The sequence below is a fragment of the Delphinapterus leucas genome, chromosome 3 (genome assembly GCF_059928025.1).
Source record: "Delphinapterus leucas isolate spDelLeu-1000000601 "Yukka" chromosome 3, BTC_Dleu_Yukka2, whole genome shotgun sequence".
Lineage (NCBI taxonomy): Eukaryota > Metazoa > Chordata > Mammalia > Artiodactyla > Monodontidae > Delphinapterus > Delphinapterus leucas.
The window spans coordinates 151,342,599-151,369,561 of NC_143131.1; the positions used below are offsets into that span (position 1 = coordinate 151,342,599).

At 46.1% G+C, this 26,963-nt stretch overlaps 1 protein-coding gene, 1 long non-coding RNA gene and 3 pseudogenes across 2 annotated transcripts in view; 2 read left to right on the forward strand and 3 right to left on the reverse strand.

Moving 5' to 3' along the window:
• LOC149749752 (2'-5'-oligoadenylate synthase-like protein 2) lies at positions 1 to 19,872 on the reverse strand. Its single transcript, XM_089908518.1, has 2 exons — positions 17,135 to 19,872; positions 1 to 2,502 (listed from the first exon to the last, which is right to left on the reverse strand). The coding sequence occupies exons 1-2, from the start codon at positions 17,227 to 17,229 to the stop codon at positions 2,307 to 2,309; spliced, it is 291 nt and encodes a 96-aa protein (XP_089764644.1). The 5' UTR covers positions 17,230 to 19,872; the 3' UTR covers positions 1 to 2,306.
• The window catches only part of LOC149749751 (uncharacterized), a 180,421-nt gene that overhangs the window by 117,136 nt on the left and 36,322 nt on the right, over positions 1 to 26,963 (reverse strand). The window lies entirely within an intron of this gene.
• Positions 11,470 to 13,271, forward strand: LOC149749753 (putative POM121-like protein 1; annotated as a pseudogene).
• On the forward strand, positions 12,874 to 12,979 carry LOC149749754 (U2 spliceosomal RNA; annotated as a pseudogene).
• LOC149749755 (UDP-N-acetylglucosamine--peptide N-acetylglucosaminyltransferase 110 kDa subunit pseudogene) overlaps positions 15,776 to 26,963 on the reverse strand; it is a 17,885-nt pseudogene continuing 6,697 nt past the window's right edge.

Below are 26,963 nucleotides of genomic sequence, written 5' to 3' on the forward strand. Positions count from 1 at the left end.
CTCCATATTTTCAAAGTTTGGTAGTGCCTGGTCCTTAAACAGTCCTATATTATAACTGTTTAAAGAGCAGTGGCAATTTCGCAAACCAAAGTCAACAATAAAGTGAGATTCCAAACATTTGTCCTATGTTTATAATGACAGATAATGAGCTTCAAGGCAATATAAAAGTTATTCAAACAAACGTTATTCAAACATTCAGACCTTACGTCTTAGTTTAAAACTTTTTTTGAAGTATAATTGATTTACAACACTATATCGGTTTCAGGTGTACAACATAGTTATTCAATATTTTTACAGGTTGTACTCCATTTGAAGTTATTATAGGCACTTCCCTGGTGATCCAGTGGTAAAGAATCTGCCTTCCAATTCAGGGGACACAGGTCTGATCCCTGGTCGGGGAACTAAGATCCTACAGGCGGCAGGGCAACTAAGCCCGCGTGCCACAACTACTGAGCCCATGTGCCCTGAAGCATGCAGGCCACAACTAGAGAGAAACCTCCACACCCCAACGAAGAGCCCACGTCCTGCAATGAAAGATCCCGCACGCCTCAGTGAAGATCCTGCGTCTCGCAACTAAGACCCAATGCAGCCAAAAATAAATTAAATAAATAATAAACCTTTGAAAAACTAAAGTTATTATAATATATTGGCTCTATTCCCTGTGCTGTACAATATGTCCTTGTAGCTTATCTATTTTATACACAGTAGTTTGTACCTCTTAATCCCGTCCTCCTATTTTGCCTCTCCCCACTGGTAGCCACCACTTTGCTCAATAGACTTTACATATTAGTTTTGATTCATTTCATTATTCATTTTCATGAGATATCTGGGAGTTCAGCAGCTTTCAAGATTTCGAAAGGGGGAATTCCCTGGCAGTCCAGCGGTTGGGACTCTGGGCTTTCACTGCCAGGGACCAGGGTTCAATCCCTGGTCTGGTATTTAGGAACCTGCAGGCCTTGCAGAGTGGCCAAAATAAGGAAAAAAAAAAACGATTTAAAAAGGGAACATGGGGCTTCCCTGGTGGCGCAGTGTTTAGGAGTCCGCCTGCCGATGCAGGGGACATGGGTTCGTGCCCCGGTCTGGGAAGATCCTACACGCCGCTGAGCGGCTAGGCCCGTGAGCCATGGCCGCTGAGACTGCGCGTCCGGAGCCTGTGCTCTGCAACAGGAGAGGCCACAACAGTGAGAGGTCCGCGTACCGCAAAAAAAAAAAAAAAAAAAAAAAAGGGAACATGCAGTCGATTGTGTATTGGTTTTATGGTTTGTAGAAATGCCACGTAGTTGGGCACATTTCTATGGCGGTGGGGGAAGAGCTAGTAGTTAGGAAGGGTGTGGGCTGGGTTTTAGGAAGAGGAAGATACATAAAGATGGGTTTTCTCTTAGCTTGTGTTCCTCCAAATGCAGAGCCTGAGACAAGGAGTTGCATGAGACTTGTTTTGGGAAATGATCCCAAGGGACAGGTGTGGGGGATTGAGAAGGAGGAAAAAACAGTCCAAGAAATATCATGAAATTGATCACTACTGTGGGCAGCTGAGCTTTGATCCCACTGGGGACCCTCTAAGGAGCAATGCAGAACGTGCCTCAAAATTATCCACCTGAGAGGTGGAGGAGGGGAGTATGCACTCGCTGCACTCACTGGTTCCTGTCTTTCAATGCGCCAAGGCTTACCCCCTGGGGTGTTAACTCCCTGGAACTTCCATATTTGCTCAGAATTACTTGGAAGGCTTGTTAAGACACAGATTGCTGAGTCCCACTACCAGAGAACCTAACTCAGGTAATTCTGGGCTAGTTGCTGAGAAGTTTTATTTCAAAGAGGTTCCAGATGATGTTGATTCTGCTGGTCTGGGGTCCTTACTTTTGAGAATCAATAACTTAGAGGTTTGAGCTTTGAAAGGTGACAACATGGGGGAGAAGGAAAGTTGACTCAAAGTCATGGAGTTGTGAGCCAGCATTCAGTGTTCTGGAATTGCAAGTGTTTGGCCACGTCTGGTATGTTCTGAGAGTGACGAGGAGAGACTGAGAGGTCAGCAAGAGCTAAATGGTCAAGAACCCTGAATGCCAAGCAAAGGAACTTCAACTTGATTCTGTAGGTAATAGGAGCCATTGGAGAATTTTAAGCAGGGGAGGATTCTGTTTCTATTTATGCTTCAGAAAGAGCACAGTGGTCTGGGTAGAAAGGGGTGAGCTAGGGGGACATGACCATAGAAGTCTACAAAATGAACAGCCTGATCTTGGCACTCGTGGGGATGTGGGGCCTCTCTTAACGAGCATGATGGTGTCACAATCCTTGATGTGCAGTCTGAGAAGCTATTGATTCCACAGTTTCTGGCCCCGGAACCTGACTATCTGATCCTCCATGTAAGGTCCTCCAGCCTCTTCAATCTTCTCTTTCAAGTCGTGGATGGAGTCATCAGGGTCAATGGTGTAAGGCTTGCCCTGGCCACTGGAGTCCTTCATGAAGACCTGGATCTCAGGGGGGAAGGTCTCCAGCACCTGGAGGCTCCTGAAAGGAGAGACAGTGGTGTCCACTGGGGCCACATGTCCTCTTGTTTTCATAGTTTTGCCTTTCCCAGAATGTCATATGGTTGGAATCATCCAGTGTGTAGTCTTTTCAGACTGGTTTCTTTCAACTAGCAATATGAATTTAAGCTTCTTCCATGGCTTTTCATACATCACCACTCACAGTAACAAATTATTTTTTTCTTGTGATGAGAGCTTTTAAGATCTACTCTCTTAGCAACTTTCAAATACACAGCAATATTGTTAGCTATAGTCACTACATTATACATGACATCCCCAGGATTTATTTATCTTATAACTTGAAGTTTGTACCTTTGGTCCACCTTCAGCTATTTCACCCACCTCCCACCTCTGGCAACCAGTCTATTCTATGTATCTGTGAGTTGTTTCTTCTTTGCTTTTAAAGATTCCACATATAAGTGATCTCATACAGTATTTATGTTTCGCCCTCTGACTTAATGCACTTAGCATAATGCCCTCAAGGTCTATCTGTGTTGTCACAAATGGCAGATTTCCTTCTTTTCATGTGGCTGAATAAAATTCCATTATCTATCTATCTATCTATATCTATCTATCTATCTATCTATATCTATATGTCACATTTTCTTTATCCATTCACCTGTTGGACACTTAGTTGTTTCCTAGTCTTGATTTGCCTATTTTATTTTATTTTTTTACACACACTGCATGACATGCGGGCCTTAATTCCCTGACCAGGGATCAAACCCATGCCCCCTGCAGTGGAAGTGTGGAGTCTTAACCACTGGACCACCAGGGAAGTCCCCTGCTTTGCCAATTTTAGAATCAGGTTATTTGTTTTGGTTTGTTTGTTTGTTTGTTTTTTGCTATGGAGTTGTTTGAATTCCTTATAGATTTTGGATATTAACCTCTTATCATACATGTGGTTTGCAAATATTTTTTCCCATTCCTAGGTTGCCTTTTCATTTTGTTGATTGTTTCTTTTGCTCTGCAGGAGCTTTTTAGTTTGATGTAGTCCCATTGGTTGCTTTTTGTTTTTGTTGCTTGTGGTTTTGTTGTCATACCCAAAAAATCATCACCAAGACCAATGTTAAAGAGCTTTCTCTTTATGTTCTCTTCTAGGAGTTTTACAGTTTCAGGTCTTACATTTAAGTCTTTAATCCATTTCAAGTTAATTTCTACAAATGGTGTAAGATAGGGGTCCACTTTCTTTGTTTTGCATGTGGATATCCAGTTTTCCCAACACCATTTACTGAAGAGACTATCTTTTCCCTGTTGAGTATTCTTGGATCCCTGTCAGTTAGTTGCCTGTATGTGTGTGGATTTATTTCTCGGCTCTTGATTCTGTTGCATTGGTGTATGTGTCTGTTTTCATGCCAGTACCATACTATTTTGATTACTCTAGCTTTGTAGTATAATTTGAAATCAGGAAAAGTGTTGCCTCCAGCTTTGTTCTTCTTTCTCAGGATTGCTGTGGCTTTTGAAGTCTATTGCAGTTCCATACCAATTTTAGGATTGTTCTTCCTATTTATATAAAAAATGTCATTGGAATTTTGATAGGGATTGCACTGGATCTGTAGATTGCTTTAGGTTGTATGGACATATACTCTCTGCGTGAGATGTGCATGTAAATGATTTGCCTAAGACTTATTAAAGCAAAACAAAAAAAGTCAAAGAAACTGCTACATTAGAAAATACTAAACATGTAGAGTATGGGCGGCTGGTGTGTGCTCGGGATGACCCAGCCCCCTCCAGGCCAGAGAGGTGGGTGGGAAGCAGCAATTACAACAGACAAGGATGACCCTCCCTGTTTACCCCTCCCTCTGGGCCCATTTTCTTCCGGGCTGCATCGTTTAAACTCAAAACACACTTTTAATATAGGGCCCTTGTAGCCATCTTGTTGTGCTACTCTTCACAACCCATGAGCAGGGTCACAGGAAACTGTAAACAGGTCTGGCTTTCCATGTTACCACTCATACAAGCCAGTGCTTTTCCCACTTGATCTACAGATCACAGACACGTGAGGATTATGCAAAAGAACAAGAACAAAGCTTTATTATAAGTTTCACATCGAAACAGGGTCCACACGAGGCCCAGCCTGGGAGGAGGTGGACACTGATGGCCTCGCCACAAAATTATTGGCTCAGGCCAACTTCCTCCTCTTAAACCCCAAGGTAATGAATCGTGACCCGGAGGAGAATGACTTGGTCGATGGCCCAGCGGTTTGTTGTCCAGCCAAGCGCTTGGCAGGTGATGAGGGGGCCCTAAGAGCAAGGCTGCACCTTGCTGTGCCCACTGCGGAGCTGGGGCTGATAGTAGTAGAGGCCGGAACCGACACACCCCTAAAGTCAGTCTTGGCTGGGCATGGGTTGCGCCCTCCGCTGGAAGTAGGGGGGCCCTGCCTGGGTGCGCCCACGGGGATGTGACCTAAGATGGGCCCTCCCGTAACACTGAGAGCTGCAAACATGCAGCTCAGATCTCGGGCAGCTGCTCTGCTCCCAAAACCCAGCTGTGTGCTGGCATGGGTGCCCACGGTGGAACTTGTGGATGATGAACCCACAGAAGATGTTTGTGCGGGGCCGCCCGAAGCTGGGGGGCCTGGAGCAGAGGCAAAGGCTGAAGCTTTCCTTTTCCTATGCTGGGGAGAGCTGCCACAGGCGGTGGTTCCTCGCTGCTGCCAATCAGGGCCCCCAGGGATGTGACTTAAGATGGAGGCAGTAGTGCCTCCAAACCCAGGCTTCTTCTTAGGGCTGGGTCCCGTGGTCACCATGGGGTGGCTCTGGTGAGGAGGGCCCCAGGAGTTCAGGCCCACGCTGCCCCCTTTGCTGTGTGTGGTGCTCGGGGGTCCCCTCGTTGCTGTTGTAAGGCTGAGAGCTGCAAACATGCAGCTCAGATCTCGGGCAGCCGCTCTGCTCCCAAAACCCAGCTGTGTGCTGGCATGGGTGCCCACGGTGGAATTTGTAAATGATGAACACCCAGAAGATGCTTGTGCGGGGCCGTCCGAAGCTGCGGGGCCTGGAGCAGAGGCAAAGCCTGGAGCTTTCCGCTTCCTATGCTGGGGAGAGCTGCCACAGGCGGTGGTTCCTCGCTGCTGCCAATCAGGGGCCCCAGAGATGGGCTGGGTAGTGGCTCCAGGCTGCAGAGGAAATCTCAGAGTTTGGGTGCGGGACCTGAGTGCAAGCAAGCTGGTGGTGACTGTGACTGAGGATGTGCTGTCACTGGGGGGCGTCTGCCGGGCCTGGGTCGAGGAGAAGAGGCTCCCACTGGAGCCAGGGGCGGACCCCAAGAGGAGAGGATGGGAGGGTGGAGTGGTGTCCATGGGGGTGACCTCAGGGTCAGAAGCGGCCTGGGGTGCCAGGCCCGCAGATGTGCCGGGTGAGGGTCTGGAACTGACAGTACACGTAACGGGCAGGCTTGGGGAGGGGGCAGTAGGGCTGGTGACGGGAGGGAGGTTCTGTGGGGTGAAGACAGGAGAGTCCACACACATGGGTTTCCTATGCTGGGGAGAAATGCCCAGGTCCCCGATGGCATAGGTCTCACCCCGCAGCGCACTGTTGATGCGCCTGAAGGCTGCTTGCTTCTCTGAGTCTAGGTCTTCAGCGGTGACCCGGAAACCCGGCTCAGGGGCTGGGGGCAGCCTCAGAGGCTCCCCTCGCCGGTGCGGCAGCAGAGGAATCCTGCGTTTTCGGGGCCTGGGACTGTCAGATGTGCGGGAGCCCTTCCTCCAGGGTCCTTTCTGCCCTCTTGCTGTCTCTGCATTTTTGTCAGGCTGGCTTTTCCTCCGGGAAACCACCGGAGCTGCAGAGGGCGATGGAGGGCCCTCCTCGCCCCCTGTCTTTGTAGACTTCTGGGGCAGCCCTTGCGGTATAGCGGGACCCCTCCTTCTTTCCACTGGCAGGAAACCTCGGGTGGAGCTATATGAGCTCGTGATGGCGTTTCTTTGGGGGCAGGAGCTCATACAAGAGGTCTGCTGTTTCCTGGCGGATCTGTCCTCTGCCCACTTGGCGTGGAGGTCTCTCTGCAGAGGTCCAGACCTGGGCACGAAGAAAGAGCCCCCCAGGGGCCTAAATGCAGATCGTGCGTCCCCGGTGTCATTGGGGCCGCTTCTCTGGTCATCGTTCCTCACTGTGACTGTGGGGACTTCCTCCTGCTTGGCCATCCCTTGCCCCCTCTCTCCCAGGGCCCTCAACACCGTCTTCTCGGTGCTGTAGTTCGGGACACAGCTGGGTGTCGTGGCCGGCACTGGCTGCCCCTGCGCCACACTGGCAGTGACTGTGTCCACTGCGGACGCTGAGCTGCGGGACGTCGTGGAGGTGCGAGCACCCATCACTGCCTTCTTCCGATGGCCTCGCCTGAAGATGGAGATAAGGATCCCCATAAGGAGTGCAGCGTCTGCGGGATGGTAGAATGGGGTCTCAGAGACTCTGTGGCAAAGCGCAGATGCAGAGTCACTGGACACTTGTGGGCTGGCCTGCGAGTGGATAGCCGGCCATAGACAGCTGGGTGGCCCGGGCCGGCCACGGGAAGTCGGTGGGCGCGGGGAGCGGGCTGGGGGCAGCCGAGCCCTCCTGGCAGGTGCTGGTCCCCCAGTGCCCGGGGCGGGGGTGAGGGGCAGGGCCTACCTAAGTAACTGCTCCTAGAGAACTTAGGTGAGGTCGGTCCGTGGATACAGAGCTGGGCTCTGAGCACTCTCCTTCAGCTGCCAACTCGGCCAAAAGTGGAGTGCGCTCTCTTTGGCCTGTTGCCTTTTTATACTCTGAAACCTGTGAGCGAACAATGGGCGTGCGTTGGTGGGGCGCAACAATTTAGGGAGGGGTGGCGCATGCGCAGAGTACACGTCAGGCCCTGGGGCGCACAGGTGAGGATGCGCGCCCCTGGACCGTCTAGCGCTTCTGAATCTCCCCAGGGGTCTGAGGGCTGGAGGTGTTTGCCTTGAGGGTGATGAGCTTCTTGGCAGGACAGCTGGCCCTTCTCCCCTGGCCGCGCCCCAGTGCTGTCGGGGTAACTAACTGTACTGGACGGGATCCCCGCCCAGCAACGTGGAGCAAGGTTGCTGGCTGTGCAGCTCCCACAAGAGGCGGCAGCTTTGGCAGCAGCGCCTCTGCGTTCCCCTGGCGCCACTGGAGGGGAGAGCCGCTAAGAACGGAAGTGCCCACACCATCCAGATCCTGCTGGGGTGACACCTGAAGTGGTGGCCAGGGCTGGCTGAGAGGGCCATACTTACCATATGACCCAAAAACCCACTCCTAGGCAGTTAACCAAGAGAAAAACTTTTCACAAAACACAAATGTGAATGTTTTAGCTATCTTGTCCACAATTCCTAAATATAGGACTATTGAGGTTATCCAATTTTCTTGAGTTTGTCATTTTTTAATTGTTCTTGGAATAACACTATGTATACGTATTGTTTCACAGTCTAGAGTTAATATTTTACCAATTAAATAAAATTCAGAAGGCTTACATCCATATAGATTCTTTTACCTTCCACTCTTTGTTATAGCTGTCATATGTGTCACCTTTATATGACTTCAACGCCACCCTCTGAGACTGTGGTATCCTTTTTTCATACATATACAGGGAACTCCCTGGCGGTCCAGTGGTTAGGACTCAACACTTTCACTGCTGGGGCCCCGGCTTCAGTCCCTGGTAGGGGAACTAAGATCCCGCAGGCCACGCAGGCGTGGCCAAAAAACAAAAAAAGGCATACATATATAAAATAATGTAAGAGGATAATTTTTCCAGATACTTGCCATTTTTGTTGCCCTTCCTTTGTTCCTGAAGTTGCAAGCTTACTTCTTTCTTGTGTCATTTCACTTCAGCCTGAAGAAGTTCCTTTCATGTAATGTTTTTATAGCAAATTGTCTGGTGATGAATTCTCTTAGTTTTCTCTCATCTCCATCAGACTTCATTTTGGCTTTTGTTTGGCTTTCAGTCTTTAAGGATATCCTTGCTTTAAGGATATCATATCCTGGTTTGGTCTTTTCCTTTAATACTTTAAAGATGTTATTCCATTCTTTTCTGGTCTCTGTTTTCTGATGAGAAATCACAGTCCTTCAAGTTGACATTCTGTGATGTATAACAGGTCGGTTTCCTTGACTGCTTTCAAGATTATTCTTCACCTTGGCTTTTTTATCAGATTGTGTGTCAGGGTGAGGCTTTCTGAGCTTAGGTCTGTGTCTCGAAATCAGTGCCGTTTTCAACTATTCTTTTCCTCATATATTTTCTTCTGCACCTTTCCTTCAGACCCTCCAACGGCACAAAAGGTAGAACTTGCAATATTGTTTCACATGTCTCTGAGACTTAATTTTTGTTCAGTCATGTATCCTCTTTGTTTTTCAGATTGTGCCATTTCTATTGATCCATAAGTTTTCTGAATCTTTCCTCTGTTTTCTCTGTTCTGTTATTCAGCCCATCCAGTGAATGTTTGCTTTTGGATATTGCATGTTAAGTTCTAAACTTTCCATTTGCTTCTTTTTCATAGTTTGTACTTCTCAGTGAAGAACTTCTTTCCATTAATTTCAAGAGGATTTACCTTTAACTCATGGAGCATGGTTGTAATGGATGCTTTGTCTGCTAATTCCTCCATGTGGGTTATTTCAGGGCTGGGTCTGTTGATTGCATTTTTCTCTTGAGAATTTGTCACATTTTCCTAGTTCTTTGTATGCTCCGTTGTGTGATTTTGGGTGGTATCCTGGAAAGTTTGCCTATTATGTTTCGAGACTCTGGTTCCTATTAAAATCCTCAGGAGATTGATACTTTTCCTTTTTCTGTGGTTTTTATTAAGCAATTCATGAACCTATGGTCAAACAGGTATTGTGCCTTGTCTTCTGAGTTGTTCCAGTCTTGGTGCAGTTTTCAGGACACTGCTGTGCTGTTTGTGTCCACATGGTGCACGTACCACTCAGGGGTTAATCTCGGAATTGAGTGGCAGTTTATACTGTAGTTCACTTCCGCAAGCCTCTATTCTGCCTCGTTGGCTCTGTCTGTGCATGAGGCTCAGGGGGATCCCAGGACTTATGTGGGCTCGTACACAGACCTAAATAATCTCCTCCTATAGCTCTCTCCTCTTTGGAATTCTACCCACATTCTCAGGCTTCAGGGGCCCCTCCTACATGTTCCTTAAAGTGTTTAAGCCGCCATGCTGTCATGCAGTTCCCTATGACCAGGTTGACCTTTCAGGTGAAATAGCAAGAGAAAAGAAAGGAAAATAATGGCATGCCCCCACACTCTTCAGACAATAGGAGCCTCTTAACCTGTTCCTTTGTCCAGAGACACAGGCCATTTCTCAGTGAAGGCCTCTGCCATCACTGAGGTTGCAGGGGAGATGTGGTAACTGGGGAGAAAAAGACCAATGGGGATGACCCCCCTCACTCCTCAACATCCAAGCCCCCCACTTTCTCACTTGTCTGGCTAGAAATAAAAGGTTGATCCCATGGTTTTAACTTTCAGCTGTTGCTGGACTTTGCGTGCCTTGCGTAAGCTGGGAGACAGAGGCAGGAAAAAAACCCACCATAATCACCCTGTTACGGGCTGTTATTCAACTTTGGACTTCCAGGCCCCATCTGCCTGTTAGCGTTCACTTCTTAGAGTTTCAAGTGCATGCTGTTTGTCCTCTATCTTGCTCCATGCGGCTCTCAAGCCCTCGTAATATGACCACAGTTCTCGTGCCACATGTAAACATTCGAACACTTTGCAGATACTGAATTAAAAATCTATTATTTACATTGACTCCACCATTTTTATTTTCCTGGTGTGTTCATTAGAAAATTCAAAATTACATATGTGCCTGGCATTATGTATTTTTTGGTGAGCAGTGATCCAGAGGATGGAAATGTATGCCTCCTTCGACTCCTTCAACTTAACCCCACTCTGGGGCAATGTCCCAGCCAGGCAGAAACTGCAGGTGGAGCTGGAGACCTTGAAGAGTTTGGCTATACTTCCAGCTCAGCCCAAAGCCCAAGGATGATTCTGGACTTTCATTCTGACTCGTGCATTTCAGATCTTTCTGGGTTTGGACCTGGTATATATGTCCCTCCCAGCCCGCCCTGCCTGCCCCTTCAGTTGTCACCCCAGCAGGATCCGGTTGGCTTGGGCACTTCTGCGTTTTTTTTCTTTTTTTTGCACTTCTGTTCTTAGTGGCTCTCTCCTCCAATGTTACCAGGTGGGAGGGCAGGTGGACGCACAGGCGCTGACGCCAAATCTGCCACCTCGGGCGGCGGCTGCTGAGCCAGGTACCCTGCTCTCCAGCTTTCCTGCTCTGGTGGCCGGGGACCCATCCTGTACAGTTAGAGCCGGCCGGGGGAGAAGGGGCAGCTGCCCTGCCAAGAAGCTCATCACCCTCAAGGCAAACACCTCCAGCCCTCAGACCCCCGGGGAGATTCAGAAGCGCTAGACGGTCCAGGGGCGCGCATCCTCACCTGTGCGCCCCAGGGCCTGACGTGTACTCTGCGCATGCGCCACCCCTCCCTAAACTTTTGCGCCCCGCCAACGCACGCCCATTGTTCGCTCACAGGTTCCAGAGCTGCATCCCAGCAACAGGCCAAAGAGAGCGCACTCCGATTTTGGCCGAGTTGGCAGCTGAAGGAGAGTGCTCGGAGCCCAGCTCTCTATCCAAGGACCGACCTCACCCAAGTTCTCTAGGGGCAGTTACTTAGGTAGGCCCTGCCCCTCACCCCCGCCCCGGGCACTGGGGGATCAGCACCTGCCAGGAGGGTTCATCTGCCCCCGGCCCGCTCCCCACGCCCACCAACTTACCGTGGCCGGCCCGGGTCACCCAGCTGTCTATGGCCGGCTACCCACTCGCAGGCCAGCCCACAAGTGTCCAGTGACTCTGCATCTGCGCTTTGCCACAGAGTCTCTGAGGCCACATTCTACCATCCCGCAGACCCTGCGCTCCTTTCTGGGGGTCCTTATCTCCATCTGCAGGCGAGGCCATCGGAAGAAGGCAGTGATGGGTGCTCGCACCTCCACGATGTCCCGCAGCTCAGTGTCCGCAGTGGACACAGTCACTGTCAGTGTGGCGCGGGGGCAGCCAGTGCCGGCCACGACACCCAGCTGTGTCCCGAACTACAGCACCGAGAAGACGGTGTTGAGGGCCCTGGGAGAGAGCGGGCAAGGGATGGCCAAGCAGGAGGAAGTCCCCACAGTCACAGGGAGGAACGAAGACCAGAGAAGCGGCCCCGATGACACCGGGGGCGCACGATCTGCATTTAGGCCCCTGGGAGGCTCTTTCTTCGTGCCCAGGCCTGGACCTCTGCAGAGAGACCTCCACGCCAAGTGGGCAGAAGACAGATCCACCAGGAAACTGTAGACCACTTGTATGAGCTCCTGCCCCCAAAGAAACGCCATCACGAGCTCATATAGCTCCACCCGAGGTTTCCCGCCAGTGAAGAGAAGGAGGGGTCCCGCCATACCGCAAGGGCTGCCCCAGAAGTCTGCAAAGAAAGGGAGCGAGGAGGGCCCTCCGTCGCCCTCTGCAGCTCCGGTGGTTTCCCGGAGGAAAAGCCAGCCTGACAAAGATGCAGAGGCAGCAAGAGGGCAGAAAGGGCCCTGGAGGAAGGGCTCCCGCACATCTGACAGTCCCAGGCCCCGAAAACGCAGGATTCCTCTGCTGCCGCACCGGCGAGGGGAGCCTCTGAGGCTGCCCCCAGGCCCTGAGCTGGGTTTCCCTGTCGCCACTGAAGACCTAGACTCCGAGAAGGAAGCAGCGTTCCGGCACATCAACAGTGCGCTGCAGGGTGAGACCTAGGCCATTGGGGGCCTGGGCGCCATGCAGCCTTCCTGTCCCTTTCTGCTGCCTGCCGCAGGGGCTGCTTCTCCGCAGAAAATGTTTCATAGTTATTTCTATTTTAATATGATCATGGTACATTAAAATGTATTAGTGCTTGCCTGTGAACACTAAGGTCACTTGACTTGTAATTGTCTATGTTGTTCTATATTTTTGTGACTAAAGGCATTACTTGGGGGAATGAAAAGAATATCTTGAAGCGATTTTGGCTTTTGATCTGCCACTAACTCCTATTTAACCTTAATTCAGGCGTCGGATTCTTTGACCCAAGGAAACAGAATAGTATAAAAAGAAAGAATGTGAGTGTCAGATGGTGGCAGTGATTAAGTATAGCAAGAGACGCCTTTGCAAAAGTTACTCTTGGTCCCAGAAGACTCTCACTTAGCTGTGTGACCGTGGGCAAGTCACTTCACCTAAATCTCTGAATTATAGGGCTGTGCTGATGATTTAAAAGTGACTGAGCACGGTGGACACTCGGAAATCCTGGGTTCTCAATAAAGCCACTGCCCTGCTCTTTGGTCCTTTGGGATTACTATATTAGTAAAATTTATACTTGACAGTAATTTTAGCTTAAAGTTTATTTTGTCTATTTCATCTCAGGCTTTTGGCTAAGATCAAGTGTAGTATCTGTTCTTGTCAATTTAAATAGCAAGAGAAAAGAAAGGAAAATAACGGGCATGCCCCCACACTCTTCAAACAATAGGAGTCTCTTAACCTGTTCCTTTGTCCAGAGACACAGGCCATTTCTCAGTGAAGGCCTCTGCCATCACTGAGGTTGCAGGGGAGATGTGGTAACTGGGGAGAAAAAGACCAATGGGGATGACCCCCTCACTCCTCAACATCCAAGCCCCCCACTTTCTCACCTGTCTGGCTAGAAATAAAAGGTTGATCCCATGGTTTTAACTTTCAGCTGTTGCTGGACTTTGCGTGCCTTGCGTAAGCTGGGAGACAGAGGCAGGAAAAAAACCCACCATAATCACCCTGTTACGGGCTGTTATTCAACTTTGGACTTCCAGGCCCCATCTGCCTGTTAGCGTTCACTTCTTAGAGTTTCAAGTGCATGCTGTTTGTCTTCTATCTTGCTCCATGCGGCTCTCAAGCCCTCGTAATATGACCACAGTTCTCGTGCCACATGTAAACATTCGAACACTTTGCAGATACTGAATTAAAAATCTATTATTTACATTGACTCCACCATTTTTATTTTCCTGGTGTCTTCATTAGAAAATTCAAAACTACATATGTGCCTGGCATTATGTATTTTTTGGTGAGCAGTGATCCAGAGGATGGAAATGTATGCCTCCTTCGACTCCTTCAACTTAACCGCACTCTGGGGCAATGTCCCAGCCAGGCAGAAACTGCAGTGTGTCTTGGAGAAGGTCTTTTGCATTGAGATAGTAGGATGCTCTTTTAGCTTCAAGAACTTGGATGTTGTTGAGTTTAACCTGGTATAAGTTCAAATTAGAGTGTTTTAATTTTAGGATGTTAAAGGTAATCCCCATGGTAAACACAAAGAAAAGAGCTATAGAATATTCCCAAAAGGAAGTGAGAAAGTAATTTAAATATTGTATTGTAAGAAATCAGCTAAACACACACAACGAAAGAGAGGAATGCAGGAAATGAGGGGCAAAAAAGCTTTGGGCAGATGGAAAAGAAACAGCACAATAGCAGAAATAAGTCTTTTTTTTGTCAGCAATTACTTTAAATGTAAATGCATTAAACTCTCCAATCAAAATACAGAGATTGGCGGAATAGGTAAAAACATATGATCCAACTATATGCTGTCTACAAGAGACTTACTTGAGATCAAAAGACTCAAGCAGGTTGAAAGTTAAAGGATAGAAAAGGGAATTCCAAACTCAGCGAGAAAACTCAAATAGTAACCAAGAGAGCAGGAGTGTCTATACCAATATCAGACAAAATAGACTTTGAATTTAAAATGGATCAAAGAGTTAAATATAAGAGCTAAACTATACAAATTTCTGAAGAAAAAAAGGGATAAATCTTCATAGTCTTGGATTTGGCAATGAACTCTTAAATATGATAGCAAAGGCACAGACAACAAAAGGAAAAAGAAATTGGACTTTATCAAAATTAAAATCCTTTGTGTTTCAAAGAACACCATCAAGAAAGACATAATACAACCTTCAGAATGAAGGAAAATGTTTGCAAGTCATATATCTGATAAAGCCTAGTATTCAGAATATGTAAAGAACACTGGCAACTCAACAATAAAATGTCAAATAACCAAATTTTAAAAACGAGAAAAAGAATCTGCACAGATACTGCTCCAAAGAAGACACAAATTGCCAATAAGCACATGAAAACATGTGCAAAATTATAAGTCAAAATTATGCAAACTGAAACCACAGTGAGACACCACTTCATACCCACTATTGTGCCATATAATTTTTTTAAAAACAAGCGTTGGCAATGATGTGGGGAAATTGGCACTTTCAATCATTGCTGGTGCAAATACGAAAAAGAAAATAGTTTGGCCGTTCCTCAAAAAGTTCAACACAGAGATACAATATGGCCCAGGAACTCCACTCCCAGGTATATGTCCAGGAGAAATAAAAAACATACGTTCACACAAAAACTTGTACATGAGTGTTATATTGTCGTATCATTATTCATAATAGCCAAAGAGTGGAAACAACCCAACTATTCGCCAACTGAGGAATGGAAAAATAAAATGTGTTATATCCATACAATGAATATTATTCAGCCATTAAAAGGGTGAAGGACAGATACATGCTACAACCTGGATGCACCTTGAATACATTTTGCTTACTGCAAAAGTCAGACACAGAAGTCCGCACATTGTGTGGTTCTATTCATATGAAAGGTCCAGCATAGGAAAATCAATAGAGACAGAAAGACCCAGGGCTGGGGTGAAAGGGGTGGACAGAATGAGAATGACTGATACTAGGTATGAGGTTTCTCTTGGGGATGATGAAAATGTACTGGAATTAGAGATGTTGATTGCAAAACCTGAGTACACTAAAAGCAGCTGAATCACACAGTTAAAAAAAATGTGAATTATATCTCAATCAAAAGATAATATGACAACCTTTTTATAGTCATTACTCTTGATCAGTTTCAGGATGGAATTCTCACAGTGACTTCAATGGAGTGGCTTGTATGGGATGATATTTGAGGCTCAACCCTTTGGGACTAGATGTTCATTTTGAGCTGTTGAATGACGGTGAGGGCCAGCCAGTATATTTTCTTCACGGAGGATCAATCCCCATATGGTATCCTTGGTTTGAATCCTTGTCTTTTTCTCTTCATATTCCTGAAACAAGCTCCTAGGAAATACATTCACAATAGTGAGAGGTGTTGACATCTTCCTGGCAAAAGTCTTATTCACAGGTGAAACTTCAGAGCTCCTTATTACTAGCTGCCCGGGGAGTCCCCTGAATCAAAGTAGGGCTTATGAAGATGGACCTTGCATTTTAGCGTGCACTTAAAATACCCAACAGGCTGATCACATGGGGAAAATAACTTTATTTACATGAGACAAGTACAAAGTCAGCACAACACAATGAGGGAGAGTATGGGTGCTGGTGCCTGATGGCCTGAAATCAAATCCTATTCGAACGCCATGTGTACCTGGGAAGGTTAGTTACTTAGCTCTTCTGTTTCTCAGTTCCCTGGCCAGGGATATGGAAATATTAGTAGGACCTGCTTATTCGTATTATGTTCTGAGGCTAAAAATTAGTAAATACAAAGCCTGAAGAAAAATGATGGGTACTTCATAAGTGCTACCTACATAAATGTTCAAGTATTAAATGCCTGGAAGAATAAGTAGGTTGTCTCCAGAAAGGGCACCTAGGAGGCTACAAATAGGAGGATAGAGCCTACTTTTTCACATTGATGACACGAGTAAGAAGTTTTAGAGCTCATGGAAAGAATATTATTTCTTGTGATGCACTGTGGGGTGGGCAGAGTAGGGGCTGTGACCCATATTTTATGGTTCAGGGCACTGAAATTTAGGCAGATTGAGTAACTTGTCTAGCGTCACAACACTGATGAGTGATGGGTCTGAGGCAGGGGAGGGACAGAGATTCCGGAACACATGGACATGAGATCATACCCTGGATACACAAACCAAGAGCTCTCCTCACTCCCTTTCCCACATCCTCCTGCCCCAAGAATGCTGCAGGGAGACAGCTGGTACTCGGAGGAGGTGCCTGGCCCAAGAGAATGGCTCAAACCTGGACCCACCTCCTGGCTCTACGTTTCAATCCCTGACCCCAAATACAGTGTCTTTCCCCCAAATGCAGACCCCCTGATGGACCAGGGTATCCAAATATGTGTGCATCTCCCCTCCCTTCCCCCTCAGCACTTGATTCTAGCAGCTGATTTGCAGTGAGACTTCCTGGTGGTCAGGTGACCACCCTGAATGACCAGTAGTCTACTTGACTCCCTAACTGACTCAAAACCCAGGACATTCCAAACCAACTGCCCACATGACAGTTGCACAGAGAATTAGCATCATCTTCAACTGATCAAACCCGGATGATGAGCAGTTAATATTCATTAGCTGGGAACAGGGTCTACTGGGCTCGTGTTTTGGTGGCTTAACACATGAAGGTTACAGGCCCCCAGGGTCTCACTGACTAGAAACTGACCAATCGTCTGAGCAGCTTGGACTAAGGCCTGGCTAAGAGCGGGCAGTGGCTGCACGGGCTCTGAGTGGGCACCTTCCCTGCCCAATCCTCCCTCAGCCAGATCCAGGCTCTGCTGTACAAACTACAGCCATTGCTCCTGAATCTACTTGCTGGTATTAGTTCCACAGTACCTTCAATGGAGTGGTCAGTGGGGGTGCTATTTGGGTCCCTACCCTGTTGTTTGGCCAGATGCTGATTCTGATGTGCCTGAACCACCGCTGCGGATGGCCAGCAGATTATCTTGATCACAGATGATATTCTTGTGCATCCTGTGTTTGATTCCTTTATAATCTTCCTTTTCTTCTTGGTACCCGAGTCATGATCCTGGAAAACACAACAAAAACTGAGAGAACTATTGATATGTTGCTGGGAGAAGACCATGCAGAGGTGTCAATTCATTCCCAGGTCACACGTCTGTTCTCTTTGTTCACCAGCCTCCTAGGGGAGTCTAGGGGAGTCACGTGAATCGAAGCTGGGCTGAGAAGAGGGTGTTGCAATGTGGTGTGCACTTAAAATAGCCAGCAGGCTGACTGCACGGGACATGACTTTATTTAGTGAGATAATATAGAAAGGGAGCACAGCACAGTGACCGACAGAGTGGGAGCTGGTGCCTGATGGTCTGGATTCAAATCATACCAGAAGCCACATGAACCTGGGAAAGTTATGCAGACCCTCTGTCCTCAGTTCCTTGTTCTGTGATAGTGGAAATGTTAATAGGGCCCACTTATTAGTATTACATGATGAAGCTTAATACAGCAAATCAGGTAGACCCTGATGAAAAATGATGCTTACTTCATAAGTGCTACCTAAGTGTTCAAATATTAAATGTCTGGAAGAATAAGCAAGAAATGTGGTAGTGCTGCCTCCAGAGAGGGGACCTGGATGCCACAGGGCAGGGGAGTGGGGAAGGTTATGGGTGTGATGCTTTAGAGCTTGTGAAGAATATCTGTCATCATCTCCTGTGATCCCCACATCAGCCCCGTGGGGAACTCATGGCAGGTGCTGTGAACCATATTTTATGGTACATGGCACTAAAATGTTGAGATTTTAAGTGACTTTCCCGGAGTCGCAAAGCTGATGACAGATGGATGTGGGACAGGAATGTAGTTGGTTCCCTGGGACAGAAATCCCTGAACCCCTGAATCCTCTAGATGGTGCTCTGGACTCCTGAGCCCAGGGCTCCCCTCCCTCCATCCCCCCAAGCCTCCTGCCTGCCCCATGGTTGCTCCAAGGACAGGAAGGGTCTGAGCCAACAGGAGGGCCCAAGCCTGACCCACTGCCTCCCTTACATGTTGATCCCTGACCCCACAGCTCTTAAATATCCCTGAAAGAAGGTCCCTTGAAGGATCAGGGGGTCCCATCTACGTCCCTCCTCCCTCAGCGTCCTCACACACTGGGTGAGCCTCCTGGTGGTCTGACCAGTGGTCGGCTTGTCTCCACGTGGCTCAGAGCCCTGGTCTCTCCAAGCCAGTTGCCCACATGGCACGTCTCTAACAAATTAGCTTGGTCTTCAACAACCAGCCCTGGATGCACAGTTAGTGCTGATTAATCAGGACAGTGGCCTGCTGGGCTGTGCTTGGTGGTTTAGTGGGTGAAGCTGGCGTGCCCCACTGTCGCCTATTGATGTGAGCAACTGTCTGAGTAGCCTGGGCTACGGCCTGGCTGGGGAGGGGCCGTGGCCGCACTGGCTCTGAGGGCGCACCTTCCCTGCTCATCCTTCCTCATCAAAATCCAGCCCCTACAAACTCCTCATCCATCCCTAGACCCTGCAGTGGCACAGGAGAGAGGCCCATGCCCTTCTAGAGGGACCCCTCCATAGCCACAGCCTAGAGACCCCATCCCAGGACTGTCTCTGAGGATGACCCAGGCCCTCCTAATCTCTGTCACCAAATGTTCATTCCACTAATCCGATGGCATTGTCCCTTCTCTCCACGTTCCCAGGCAGCGCCCAAACACCCAGTGATCCTGTCCACATCAACCACTGGAAATACCGCCACGAAATCCCAGTTTCCTTCCTTTCTGAAAACCTCTAGGTTTAGACTGCTAATATTTGCTTTTGGATTTTGACATCGACATTCAGAAGTGTTTAGCCTGGAATTTCTCCTGTCCTGTAATATCTACTGCTGGTATGACATCAGTATTCTCCTGGTCCGATGAAAGCAGTGTGGGTGTGTTCCCTCTGTATCTGTTCTCTGGAAGAGTGTGTAGGAGACGGGCATCGTTTCTGTCTTAAATGTTTGGTAGAAATCAGAGGAAGCCACCTGGCCCTGAAGTTTGTTTTGTGGGGAAATTTTTTTGGCATCTCTTTCTAATTGAAGTTTACTTGGTGTATTGTACAGGGCACAGATCTTAAGCATAGAGCTTTATGGTTTCTTGTAAATATAAACACATCTGTTACCAACACCCAGTTCAATATACAGGACGTCCCCAGCACTCTGGCCGCCCCCTGTCGAAGAATAAGTGCTAACTTATTCGGTTATAAGAATGAAGTCAGTTACTCCATGTATATTCCAAGTGCAGTGATTTACACACAAATAACTCAAAATGAGTGTGGCAGCACAATGAGAAAGTAGTGGAGGGTGCTGGAGGGCTGGGAGAATCCAGTCCCTTTGGGATTTCCGCTGTGGAGGTGGGGCCAGAGTAAGGAAGCTGAGAGGAGCTTCTCTGAAGCATCTGGGCTTTTACAGAGGGAAGAACTACTGCTCCCCAGAGTGCAGCGCCCATTGTAATTCACTGAGCCCTCCCTTTGCGGAGGGTGCTTTCTATACTTGTGTGTTATTTTACATAGAAATGTTTAAAAAAATAAAGAGGAGATCAATTTTGTTTGATGTAACAGCCTTTCACTGTTAAAAGTAAGACATATATCTAAAATTATGCTAAATATGTACAGCTCCGACAGGAAGTAACCGGCACTCACTACCTGACTCAGGAGCGGAGGCGGAGCAGAGAGGCGGCCCTCCTTCCTTGGCCTCGTGTCTCATTTAAGCTGCCAGACGCTGCACAAGCTCCATCCCCTCTGAGTCTCAGGCTGAGGCCTCCAGGTCACAGTCTTCACAGGAGTCAGACGAGAACCTGCCACACAAAGGCAGGGACTGGAGTCAGTGGGGAGGTGGGCTCCCTGGGGTCGGTGTGTGGGACCCAGGGGGCTACTCAGACCCTGCAAGTGACTTTGGGCCCTGACATCCCCAGGGCTCACATCCCCAGGGCACTGGGGCCTGTTTGCTGCTCTTTGCCAAGTGTGTTCTGGTAGCAGAGAGACCTGTCCTACAGGGGCGATTTAACCTGGGCATTTGGCCGGGCGGCGTTCGAGCGACTGGTCCCCTGAACAGTGAAAGTGATGCAGAGGAAAGGGGAGGCACTGGGGCTCCAGGTTGAAAAGTGTGGGTCCCTCCCACCTGGGCGCTGTGAGGAGTGGGAGGTCTGATGACACAGGTGGGAGTAGTGACCCTGTCCCTCCAGCCCACACGCAACACGGCCCATCATGAGACCAGCACAGTGGAAGTGGGCAGAGAACCGCAATGTTCCCTTTTCCCCTAATAATCGTTTTTCTTTCTTTAACACCCCAGCCAAACTTGCCTGTGCTTTTTAATTTAAAAATATCCTGATGCTGTGGTCACAGAATCATAAATTCTATAGCTTTGCTGTATCCCAACATGAAAAGTTTGTAGAAGACACTGCTTTTCAGCATGTAATAAAACCAGATGTATTTGTTATCTAATTTTAAGGTCATAATTAATTTGGAATCCTGGCCCTTTAACTCATCCTAAATTAGCATTGCTTTGAATTGCCTTCATTTTGTGTGTGTGTTGTATTCAATTTTTACACATCTATGAAAAATCTATAGAACCTCAGGTTGAGAAATGGTGCCATGAGGTGACCCAGGCCCTTCAGTGGGGCTCCACAGAGGCTGAGGGGTCCCCAGGGGTTGGGCAAATCCCAGCCAGGTGTGGATCCTGCAGTGTCCCCTACCGGATGACAGGGCTACTGTGTGCCCACAGGGATGCAGCAGCGCTGGGCCAGGTGAGCTGTCTGCTTGCATGAGAAGAAGCCCCGGTTCCTCTGTCCTCCTCACCCTTTCCCCAGGACGCCTGAACTGGGGGGTACCAGGGCCACTCCAGATATCTCACCACACCTGGGGATTAACTGGGGATGTTGTCTGCTGACCTTGGCGGGTTGGGAGGGCAAGGCTGGGTCCTGCAGAGGGAGATGTTGAACCTCACCAGGGACACTCTTTACAAAGAACACAATGTGAACAACACCTCCAGGAGTGATGTACGTGATGACCCCACAGACACCTTCGGCCCCCCATCTAAACATAAGAGCCTGGCATCTTCAGGGATTCTATGGAACGGGGACTGTTCCCTGGCGAGATGCACTCAGGTCATCCTCCAGTTGCCTGCGCAGATTACCACCATTCTCTTCTCTCCACCTTTTTGTTCACATGCAGTGGTGAGCACCTCTGTGCTCTTCTCTGGCTTTTGGGTTTTCCTGAAGCGCCAAAAAAAAAAAAAAAAAAAAAGTCAGGGATGGCAAGAGAAGCACATACACTTATTTGCCTTCTGCTCTTCCTCCTACCCTCTCCACGCTCACATTTCCTCTTCTTGTTCTTCCTCATCCTTTTACTTCATCCCTTCTCTTGAATCCAGGATGAGAGAATTTCTTTTTTTTTTTTAATTGGATGAGTCAGTCTTCTTTTACTTATTTATTTATTTTTAACGTCTTTATTGGAGTATAATTGCTTTACAATGGTGTGTTACTTTCTGCCTTATAACAAAGTGAATCACCTATACATATACATACATCCCCATAACCCCTCCCTCTTTTGTCTCCCTCCCACCCTCCCTATCCCACCCATCCAGGTGGTCACAAAGCACCGAACTGATCTCCCTGTGCTAAGTGGCTGCTTCCCACTAGCTATCTATTTTACGTTTGGTAGTGTATATATGTCCATGCCACTCTCTTTGTCACAGCTTAACCTTCCCCCTCCCCATATCCTCAAACCCATACCGTTTTTATGCTAAGTTATATTCTACATGTACCTGGAAAAATGTTAAAAAGATTTTTAAAGAACTGCGCATCTATTTTTGCAGCTGATTTGCCTGTTCAAGGCTCGCTAGCACTTTATCCATCTCAGTACTATTTCACTTAGTAAACAAATGCAGTTACCATAATTGCTGCATATGTGTCTGTGTTCCCTTCTAGGTTATATGTTTTTGAAGTTAGAAACTATATTTATATCACAGCCCCTATGTATGGCACAATATCCATTGCTAATTCAGATTGTGTTTTAAGATATGAGACAAAATTTAAGACTTTTATTATAGTCATAAACATCTAGCAAATCAACCAGAAAATAAAAACTAATTTTCAATTGGTTGGCCAAGAACAAAAAAGGGAGGAATACCTAGTGCAAAATCATATCTCTAATAACTACTGTTGGATTTAGAGCACACACATGCTAAACTTATTTTAAAATATCTTCTTATCAAAGATTTGAGGTTGGACCGGAAAAAATTATATCAGAAGTGAAAATAATTATGTGGTCTGACCAGCGTGGATCACAGAAAGTAAGGGTATACTATATATAAAGTAGATAAACTACGAGGTCCTGCTGTATAGCACAGGCAACTATATTCAATACCTTGTAATAACCTATAAAGGAAAAGGATCTGGAAAAGAAATATATATATATCTGAATCACTTAGCTGTACACCTGAAACACAACATTGTCAATCAACTAGTCTTCAAGGGAAACAAAACAAAACAAAGTAAGTGTAAAGGGAAGTATAGTTTTATAAATTCACCTCTGATATCCAATGGACCAACTGAAAGAAAACAGAAAGTACAACTTTCTAGGAGACAGGACATGGCCAGCAAACCAGGCCGTTACCCTCGGTAACGGTCATACCTGCCAAAAAATATACAGACTAGCCTGCATTCAGGAATACATAGGAATTCTTCATTTATCTGGCATTGTTAGGCAATGAGGTATTGCATGTTAGGAGAAGTATTTTTAAAATGACAAAATGAAGAGGAGTTGTTTTAACCTTCACTCGGTAATTTTTTTCTAAAATTAAGAAATGTATCCACTGGTGTATTTAATGTTTCCGTGATAACTCGGGGTCATCAGTTCAATCAACGTTTGCATGAATAATGCAAATGGAAACAAGACAGGCATGCTTACTTACTGAAACTGAAAATGACATGGCACTGGCTGGAATAACTGATGAGAGAGCACGAAAAAAGCAAAAATGAAAACAAACCGTGATCAAGAAACAATCAGTCAAGTTCTGACTTTCTGTACTTAGTTTCAAAATGAGATACCACAAATCCCAGCGAGAGACTCCAGCATCATCAGCTGTCTTTCTCCTTTGTTTCCACCTTCCTTTCCTTCTCCTTCTATCCTAGACTGTTCCAGGCAGTGCTTATGGCTGCTTGCAAGAGAAATTCTAATACTTGCTTTCTCTCACACAAACTTCACAATATGTCCATGTGATAACTAGTGTGGAGGTAAAAGACAATTCATCACAGAGACATCTCCTATGAAAATAAAATTAGAAACTAGCTTTTAAACATGCAGAGAGAAGGGCGTGGAGTCAGGCACTAATTTCCTTGCGAATTCCTCTCCATTTCTAATAGACGTTCTTCTTTACCAAGATCCCTTTTTATTGGTGTCCTATTCCAGACTGCTCCACCCCGCCCATCCTCATTCTGTAAAATACATTCACACTCTTTTGTGACCCTACTTATTTGCCCATTAAATAATCAATCATAGAACTGTCGGAATTATTTACAGAGTGAAATTAAAATGCTGGAGTCACTTGGAGGGTTTAAGCAACTCCACCAGAAAATACTGGGCATGGATTTAAAAGAGGCTGCGTGGGACTTGCTCTTGTCCAAGTTCTTTCTCAAGAAGTATCTGAAATAAGCCTAAATTCAGAGTTAATCAGACTGGCCTGCTTTCTCAGGTGGACTGGAACTCATTGCTCTTTCCCCTCAACTCCCTGATGTCAGCGGCACTTTCCGGAGAGGAGGTGGACTTCTCTGCCTACTGCAGAAGCTCAGTTCCCCCCGGGCCCACTCCGTGTCTGAATCCCACACTTGAGGCCACATGCCAGCCTTCCCAGAACATTCGTCGTCTCATTTCAGTTTTTGACCTGCTCAGATTGAGTCCCTCTAGACTCTTCCTCAGCTTGAAACCTGATCTTCCACCACTTTCCCTGACCTCGATGGTAACCTGCCTACTTTAGGCCTCAGGTGCTTTAGCTATAAATTGATATATTTGCCCTTAATTCTAAAGTCTTCTTTCTAAAGCTCTACAATGTGGTGGCTCCTTGAAAATGTTTCTCTTTGCTGGTTGTAATTTTGTACAGAATTAAAAGCACAGCTACTCTAAAAGACAGTAAGTTGCATTGGATAAGGAAAGTGTGCTCTTGTAGTTAGAGTAACAGGGATGGAAGACGACTTAGTATGTTTTAAGATACTCATGATCCATTCTCGTGAGAGTCGGGGGAAGAAGGGGAAGAGAGTTAATAAAATACCAAATGTTTGTGACAAATTAAGTTCAAGATGTAGCTGATAAGTTACTACTTGAATAAGCCACACAAATCCAATTCAAGTTTTGCTTTATTTTTCTAAGAAGGGATCCCAGTGAACTGAGTCCCATGTTCAGTAACTCCACGTTCAATGGCTTAGTCTTTAAACACTGTTATGTTGCTGGAAGAAGAAATATTGCCCACCATTCCTAACTGATGTTTAGCTATCACGCACATTTGAAATAAATTTATTACTTTGCCTGATCTCAGGGTAATACATTCCAAAGGGGCAAAGCACACACGAAAAGTTATGGAGTCTCCATCTTCTACACTAAAGTGTGCAATAAATTACATATTATTTGGCCGTTAAGTTCACAAGCCATAGAAACCATTCCATTTGCAATGTATACAGTGGTAATCAGCAGGTAATGAGAATGATATAAAACCAAACAGACCATGTATGATGGCACTGCTGCCAATAAAGCAATCATTAAATGCATTCATATGCATCTACGATAGGTAAGCTCTTTGAGGGCAATTGCTATGAATTCTACATACCTGTCAGGATACTATATATAGCCCACTTTCTATGGCCTTTATTCAAAGACGCTGAGAAAGGGTTACTCTGGGTAAATTCAGACCTTTTCTCAATATAGAATTTGGTCAACATGCATTCTGAACAGCAAAATTTCACAGTATTTTCCTACACTAAGTGCCACCTCAGCAAATGCAGGATTAAGTATAATGGATTATAAGAAGTGAGAAAGGAAAGATGGAAGAAAAGAAGGAAGGTAGGAAAACGGTGGGTATGGAGTACTTCAACATTTATGTAAAGAGTGGAACTAAAACTAACCTGAGGTTACCCTGAATTATTAGCATACGCTATAGAAACTTAAATGAAAAAATAAAAAAAAACCAGCAAGGGAAACCCAAAGATTCTCTGTTTTTTCACTTTACTGCATATACACGTCCATCTTAAACAATCTATATGCTTATATCCAATAAGAGAGCATTGTTTTGCAAGGCTATTTGGCTTCTATCAGCATGTAAAGGTCGGACAACTCAGCTTTAGCAGAGTCAGCCTTCAGGTGAATAACTGCTTCTTTCAGGTTGTGAACATTTGAATTTTCCAGAAATGTTTCCCAAAAAATGAAAACTAAAAGAGTCCTAGGACAGCGTCCTTTAGAAGTTTTATAGTACCAAGGTTTTTGGAAGAAGAGTATTCTTGTCAATTATCAACACAATGATTCCAAGCAGGTCAATTTTTGCTGAGAATATTATATAACAGAACCCACTTCACCTCCATTATACTGACAATGATCTTCCTTACTTCAACCTTGTGCTGCTTAGTAAAGTTGAAAATACGGAGCCAAGAACAGACACTGACAATGCCAGAGACTCAGATGTACCTATAAGTGCCTTCAGACAACATCAGCCACCCAGGCTAAAGTCCTGGTTTAAAACATCCCAACATGAATGAATCTCAAAAACTATATGCTGAGCAAGTGAAGCCAGATCAAAAGGGCACCTACTGTATTATTCAACTTACATGAAATTCTAAACTGGGCAAAAGTCATCTCTAAAGATAAAAAACAGATCCGTGGTTGCCTTGGGGTGGGAGATGGGGATACTTTTGCAAAAGCCTAGGAGGAAACTTTCTAGGGTTTTAGAATTGTTATCTATCTTTATGGGGGTGGTAGTTATACAAATGTATACATTAATTAAAAGTCACTGAACTATTGACTAAAAATGTCTGCATTTTATTGTATGTAAATGATACCTTAATAAGGTTGATTACAAAATGAACCAAAACCAAAACAAAGCAGAAGAGAAACCTCTCAAGACTTCAAAGGAAATACACTGTTTTCTTCCAGGGTACCAGATTGGAAATGAGGCATTGGTCTGTTCTACCCTCAGCTTATCCCTAGGGTTATCTAGTCTATTTTAAAGCACTAGAGTCCCCTATCAGGAAAACTCACCCCATGTTTAATTACTTTGATTTCTTCTCTGCCTCTTCTCCCAACACACTGAAGTCATTCACGGAAGAAAAACCAGCTTTTTCCAACTTTGCATCATGACACATTCTTTCCAAAGCTATTAGCTATAGAATAAAATTTGGGTACACTTTGTAAAAAATCTAGCTTTTTGAGCCTTACAAATCTTAACAGTTAACCTATTGCCTCCACTGGAATTTGGAAAAAAATTATTTTGAAAAGGAATAGCTGAGACTTGACATTTTTTTGTGTGTGATTTTCTCTTCCCCTAAGAGAGAAGTGAGTAGGAATGAGAAACACATACATAAAGAAAAAAATTATCTTGCTGCCTTTGCATGGTTATAATTTATAGGAGGCCCTTTTCAACAATAATCTATTATCAGAATCAATAAAATATAATCTCCATGAAGGCCAGGCCAGGATACTTGTCTCTTTTTCAGCAGATTGCAATACAAACCACATTCATGGATATG

Coding starts and splice junctions, on each gene's coding strand:
- LOC149749752 (XM_089908518.1), bottom strand. CDS start 17,229: ATGCACAAGAATATCATCTGTGATCAAGATAATCTGCTGGCCATCCGC. Junction 2,503..17,134: donor GCATCTGGCCAAACAACAGG/GTAGGGACCCAA, acceptor CTCTCCTTTCAG/GAGCCTCCAGGTGCTGGAGA.